Source organism: Rosa rugosa, chromosome 1 (assembly GCF_958449725.1).
Source record: "Rosa rugosa chromosome 1, drRosRugo1.1, whole genome shotgun sequence".
Taxonomy (NCBI): domain Eukaryota; kingdom Viridiplantae; phylum Streptophyta; class Magnoliopsida; order Rosales; family Rosaceae; genus Rosa; species Rosa rugosa.
The window spans coordinates 29,065,998-29,073,224 of NC_084820.1; the positions used below are offsets into that span (position 1 = coordinate 29,065,998).

The window sequence follows — 7,227 nt, forward strand, 5'->3', positions numbered from 1 at the left end:
TTTGGAAATGGTATGTGTTCGTTGCATTAGATCTTTTCTTCGATCCAGTAATCAGTTTTGATGATCTAGCTCTTCTTTTTTCTTGAAGAAACCTACTTTCTCATGTAAATTTCCAACACAATTAAATATGGTTACATTGCAATGGAGAAGAATAGAGACCAAAAGAAAAGAAGAATAGAGACCAAAATAAAACTGTCACTAGTGCGTGAGTACTGAACTCATTATCCCTATCTACTTGCTTTTACTTTAGAGTCAAAAGGACAATAGCAAAAGTATATTGACAAAATAATTGAGCAAGAAAATAATTTTAATATGTTTCTTCAGAAAGTTTACATTATTGAATAGCTAGCAGTAGGAGTAAGCGAGGTAGCTATGCAATCAGTACACTAATCCCAACCAAGACTATCAAGAATTCCCAAAACCACATCACAAATCCGCTTCAACGCATCCTCTCTTCTAGCAAGCTCCGGTGGATAAGCCAACGCCGGATACCTTCTAAACGCATTGTGGCAAGCATTAGGGTAGTCGGCAGCTGCAGTGATGTGCATGTAAGCGTAGTCATAAGACTCCGCCGCCAGGTCCTGCAGCGAACCCTGCAGGGCCTCGCCAGCGTAGCCATACTTGTCAGCACACTCCTTCAGCACCTTCTTGGCGTTGGCGTCGTTTGCAGAGCTGAGCACTTGGGAGGACAAGTAAGAAGAGGTTGCAGTGGCATTGGTGGTCGCAATTCTGACGATAATAGCCGCCAAGCCCTTGCCGTCCGCGGTTGGGCTGGTGGGATCGGACTTGAGGGAGGACATGCAAAGGGCATAGTACTTGGTGGCTTTGCAGGTTTTCTGGATCAAGCTAGAGTCTGCGCTCGCCAAATGATCATGTTGTAGAAGTAGTAGTAGAAGAATAACCAAGGAGAATGTAGCAGAAGTAGTACTAGATCCCATGCTGCTCTAGTTTCTTTAATTTCTTTTGGATCTGTAGCTTCTAGATATTGTTATATGGAGGAAGAGAGAGATAAAGAGATTGTAAAGAGTGTGTACATAGACATTTAGTTTCTATGGTTCTGGTTTTATAAGACATTAATTTACTGTACAAAATGAGCTGTTTTCTTGTTGCACTTGCCTTATTGTATATAAGGCATTTGGCTGGAAGCAAAGCATATTGTAAGTGAATGCCAAAACATGAGGGTCACGGGTTGCGCAAAACAACAGTTTAGACACTAAATCCAATGGGTTCTTTTGCAGTTCACTCAATCCAATGGGGTTCTTTTTCAGTTCTTGAAATCTTTTGGTCTATGGATAGGCTTCTTCGTTCAGTTCTTGAAATCTTTTGGTTTATGGATAGGAAGCCTTGATATCGATCTGAACATGAGTCTAGATTGAGCAGAGAGTAGTGTACATTCTCCCTCCAATTTTACCCCCACCCATAAGGTTCCAATTTATTTGATTAATTAAAAGATATCCACTAAAATCAAAGTGGCTCATACATAAATAACGATGGTTTATCCCTTGGGTATGGGCTTGAAATTCACCTTAGTCAAGGATTAGAATAAAGGTGCGTAATCTTAAAAGGTGGGTGTACTGGGGGTATACTGGTTTCTTATTCTGTATTGAGAATAGGTTCTTAGGATACTCTGTAATACGGCTCTTTCTGACGGCCCCTAGGGGTGTGTCGTGTTGGTACTGCTTGCTGAAATACAATATTGGGATGACCTTTTTACTCAAAAAAAAAGGATTAGAATAGCTGTTGTTTTAAAAGCTTTCGGACAACATAATTGTCACGCACACTCAAATTAATCAATTGAAAACAATGCAACTCAATCTTTGAAATTACAGAATGGATATGTGTTCCCCAACTAACGGAACTTATCAATATGTCAACAACTTAGAAATCAGTCTTAGGAGTGCAGGCCAGTTCGCATCCTAACACAGGATAGCAACACAACTTGAATCCTAATTGAAACTACAGATCAATCTCAATAAGTCTGACGATGTTATGTTTTACTCAATTAGCCAAACCATTCAAAGTAAACTCATCACACATAACACAAGATCTGTTGACGCAGTAAAACCCTCCAAAGAAGTAAACAATTGCGGGCACTATGCCGGTGAACAATCCACTATATGAATAGGAAAGTACATAAAGATCTTACACAACTCATCTACTAGAACCAATCTAGTGGGCAGCGTGTCTCCTCGTCTTTGCTACTTCCAGATCAGTGAACTTGTTTTCCTTTGTCAATCTTGAGATGGCACAACTCTCACTTCGGTTGTCAATCACCTCAAGGCACAAATCATGCATGAACCACCAACACACATGAAGCATAAAACCAGAAAACTTTTTGACAGAAAAAGTTTTGGGATTTGATAGTCCTTCAAGAGCTAAACAAGGAACAGCTCATGAAGAATTCTCAACAACAATTTTGGCTCAATACTTTCTGAGGATGAAAGATCAGAAAGCTCTTTATAAAACGTAGCAGTGAGATATTTTCTGTTCTAGTGTCGCCACCCTAACAACGTGAAAAACACGTATATATAAGATATGAATGAACTAGGGTCTCCTAGGGTTTCTGCTACGGAAAAGGCTTTTTAAAAGAGTTTTTTATCCATGGATTAAAATCAGACGTTTGAAAGGAAAAGCCCATAAACCAATTTAAGAAAATTTGAATGCTTTGGATAAAACCTTCCAAAAATTCGCATATCAGTACATTAGGATTGAAAAGATTTTCGCATCCTACAATAGGATTTAAAGACAAGTTCAGTCTTAACCACTTGACAAGCATGCACATGTATTCAACACATACCTGATTGATGAGAGTTGTACATCAAGCTTGAAGCATTCCATTCTTTTAAGGATCCAAGAGTAGAAAGCTATTACAAGAAACATGACTCTTGGTTGTTGCGCTTAGGAAATGCCAATCAATTAAACATTGCACTAACAATCTCCAATTCGTTAATTTTTTGTTGTGGGTTCCAGTTATAGTTGAGTTATTTGTTTAAAATCTTTTTATTTGATAGATTTCTAATAGTGAGACCCACTCCTAAACTGACTATGCATACCACCTCAACACCACATCATAAAACATAGGCCTCATATGAGCCACGTCAGCAAGTTAACGGACTCAATTAATGGAAAACTAACAGATTGGACCTATTAGATCAAAATTGAAAGTGCATGGGTGTTTTCGATGAAATTAGAAGTTCAAGGATTGAATTGATTTTGGAGCCAAACTACAGGGTAGTAATCAATATTTATCCAAAAAAAAAAAATACTTTGAAGCTCAAGAACTTGTATTTTGAGCAATGTTTTAAAAATCTGAGGCGTTTTCGGAAGAGTCTCAATAAGGCGTTTGCCCTTGAGGCGTAAGGCGTTACGCCTTCTTACGCCTTACGTATAAACGATTAAATTGCATTACATAGAACTCCGCACCAGTATTTCCATTTAAGAACATTAATATGATTCAATATCATAACATTCAATAATTCAATTACCATTCAATGATTCGATTGCCATTCAATTAAAACTATATAGAACATTCAATCATTCAATTAACATTCAATTACCAAACCAACATCTCGCAGAAGGCAGAACATTAGCTCTTTGATTCAATTACTCTTAGAGCAATTAGGCCTTGGTCACGCTGCCATCAAACTTGTTCGCTTGGTATTGAAAAAGGAATTTCAATATATTGAGTGGAGAATGCCTCTAAGGGCAACCCCAACAATGGGGGTGCCATATCAGATTTGAGACCCATACATGTTTTGGGTTCTCCAATAATAGGTTTTAGGGGGACTTGGTCTTGGAATTATAGAACTTGGACCCAAATTAAGTCCTATGTATGAGACTTTTCCAGAACCAAGACTCAGGTCCACTAAATTGGGCTACGTCGGCCCAACTTGGAGTTCAACGCTCCAGAGGAGAAAGTGCAGAGGACACGCTGGGGTGGGAAGCAGAATTGACGTGCACGCGCTGGAGGGAGAAGATGTCCCAAAATTTGGTGGAATTTGATGGGCCCCGTTGACATACATGTTCCCTACTGACCGCTATGAGTTTACAACGGTTATTTTTTGGACGACTATGATCCGTCCATTTTGAATATGGAAGGGTCTGATGTTGCCCTTTTTTTTTATATTACACGGATATATTTTGAATCTAAGGGCTCAGATTTGAGGAAAAAAAAATGATCAACTGCTCTTATTAAATTGAGGGTTGTTAATTCCATTTTTATCTAAAAAGTAAAAAAAAATTACCAGAAAATTGAGGAAAGAAAATATACCCGTTGGAACTAGTGTAAATAGCAAGAATTAATAGTGAACAAATTATTATACTCACGTTTGGGCGACACAAGGGGGAGTGTTTAAATAAATCCAGAATATGTGTCTGGCCCAAACTCTAGGTTACTTGACCTAGTTGTAATGAGGTTTTGAATTAGAGATATTCTCGGAGATATTCATAGATATCCCGATTAATCGTACGATTATCTTTCCTTGTACAACTCTGATTCTATGTCTTGTAATCCTCTATATAAAGAGGCATTTATTATTAATGAAAGCACGACTCAATTCTCTCACAATTCCCATTTCTCTAAAACAATTTTTAATTTTTAATTTCTGTTATTATTGTCTCTCCCCTCTTTCTCTCTCTTGCACCCCCACAAAAAACTGAAGTCTGCAACTATAGCCCCCTCATCTTACCGAAAAGGCTAAAACTCAATTTGCTTGAATCCTCTCTCTCTCTCTCTCTCTCTCTCTCTCTCTCTCTCTCCATTTTCCACTCTGCTACGTTTTCGAACCCAACCATTCAAATTCAAAAGAGCTTGATTTCCCACAACTTTTTCCTTTTAGAATTGGTGATCTGAATTGCAGGCTTGATTCATTTGATTATCTGAATTAAAATGGAAGATGACCTCCCCAAATTGGCTGCTGATTAGGATGAGCTTGACTATGTTCCGTTGATACGACACCGTAAGCTGTTACTGGCTACCAAGCAAAAACGAACGTCAGCTCCTCAATCTCCAAATTGCTTTCCCTTTCTTTGTTTGAAATGTTTCAATGCAATTTTGGTTTGGTTTTTCATGGAGAAAGTCTTGTTGGAAGAGGCTGGGTAAAGACTATAATATTGAGACTTTTGAAATAATGAAATAATTTGCATTGCTCAAAATCAAATCCCAAAATGTCAAAACTGAGATCTCTGCATCTCTGGTATGTTTCTGGGTTTGAATGGAGAAGGAAGAGAGACATTATTGCTTCTTTTTATTTCTCTCTTTATTAACCACATTATTATTATTATTAATTTATTAGTACTAATTCTAAAAACTTAACTATGATTAGATTATGCAACACGTGTCAACTGTGTATGGAGTGGTGGTATCACCACCTTTAATAAGGTGGTGAGCAAATTTGAATCCAACTTACTCTCTCCCTCCTTCTTCACCATCTCCATTGTCTGCTATGCTCTCAACTCTCGACGCACTCATCGAAGAATTCGACTACTCTCATGATCTTCTCATCTTCAATTTAGCCTTTGATTGAGGTTCTCTGGCATTGAGTGTGTGTGTGTGTGTGTGTCTGTGTGTGTGTGTATCTAGCATAAGTGAAACATTGAAACGGCTATGGTCCACCGGTGAACAAGATCGGCCCAAACGGCAAATCTCGAAAAAAAAAAAAATTCGAGAGGTTTGGTTATTTATTTTAAGGGAGTTTCTATTCATACCTAGCCCTCCAAAGTTGGTATTTGGACCTCCCAACTTAATAGACCTCCAACTTACTTTTATAGATAACCAATTTGCTATCTAGACCTCTCTAATTTTCCCACAACGCCCATCGTCCAATAAAATCAATAATGTTAAAGTAAAATGACAATTGGAATTGGTCTACTCGATCATTTCATTTCATAACCCCTTTATATAGGGAGAGAATTACAATGGAAAGAACAATTACAATGATGACATTAACTACTGATTGATCCGTAATCCATGCTGATTGATGGTAATTGCTAATTGCTTGATTCCCTCTCCGTCAATCACTTTGACGAAGGCACATAATGTGTTTTTCCTGTAACACTCCCCCTTGTGCCAAGTCAAAGATGAAATGGTGCATGAGTTGTTGCCTCACTAAAAACCTTGCCAAGTAACAATAAAAACCCTGTGGGACAAAAAATACACCTTGGTCAAAGGAAAAGAGCACAACGCACCTTTTACATTTGAGTATGACATGTGTGTGTTAGACCCCCCCCTGACGTCTACACCTCCCCCTGATACTTACATTAATCAAGGGAGCTTGGAAAGTCTTCGCATTCCTATGCTTGTCACATGTTTCTCAAATGTGTCCTTAGGCAGTGATTTGGTGAACAAATCTGCCACATTCTCCTCAGACCTTACTTGATTCATTTGAATCATGAGGAGACCTTGTTGTTGCTGATTGTAGGAAAACTTTGGCGATATGTGTTTTGTATTATCACCCTTGATATATCCTAGCTTCATCTGTTCGATGCAAGCTGCATTATTTTCATAAATGCAAATAGGCTCTTCAGTGGTAGAACTCAAACCACTAGTCCCTCGAATATGTGTAATGATAGCTCTTAACCATACACACTCACGAACCGCCTCATGTAGACCAATGATCTCTGAGTAGTTCGAGGAGGTAGCCACAAGGGTTTGCTTGGTTGATCTCCAAGATATCGTCGTGTTCCCAATGGTAAATACATAACCAGTTTTGGGAACGATCTTTATGTGGGTCAGAGAGGTACCCAGCATCAGCAAAACCAACCAAAACGTCATTTGGAGTTTTGGTGTAGTGAGTGGCACTTTCGCCATCAACATTTCCTTTAGGGATTGCAGTTTCATCTGCGGTCCCTTTTGTCTCTCTGTAGGGAAAGAACAGTCCCAAGTCAATGGTTCCTTTTAGGTATCGGAAAATGTTCTTGATACCATTCCAGTGACGCTGCGTTGGCGCTGAGCTAAATCTAGCTAACAAATTTACTGAGAATGCAATGTCTGGTCGAGTACATTGGGCTAAGTACAATAATGCGCCTATTGCACTTAGATAGGGAATTTCAGCTCCCAACACCTCTTCGTCATCTTCCTTTGGACGAAATGGATCTTTCCTTGCATCCAAACTTCGACCGATCATGGGAGTGCTAGCAGGATGCGCTTTGTCCATGTTAAATTGCCTGACTTTTGGACATATGCAGACTGGTGGATTAGTATTCCACAAACTCGGTGTTCTAGTTCAA

General features: G+C 38.9%; 1 protein-coding gene across 1 annotated transcript; it reads right to left on the reverse strand.

The window, feature by feature from the left end:
• Window positions 1–289: 289 nt before the first annotated feature.
• LOC133734033 (cell wall / vacuolar inhibitor of fructosidase 2) lies at window positions 290–1,119 on the reverse strand. The gene has a single exon (XM_062161697.1). The coding sequence runs from the start codon at window positions 936–938 to the stop codon at window positions 387–389; it is 552 nt and encodes a 183-aa protein (XP_062017681.1). The 5' UTR covers window positions 939–1,119; the 3' UTR covers window positions 290–386.
• Window positions 1,120–7,227: the final 6,108 nt, after the last annotated feature.

Coding starts and splice junctions, on each gene's coding strand:
- LOC133734033 (XM_062161697.1), bottom strand. CDS start 938: ATGGGATCTAGTACTACTTCTGCTACATTCTCCTTGGTTATTCTTCTA.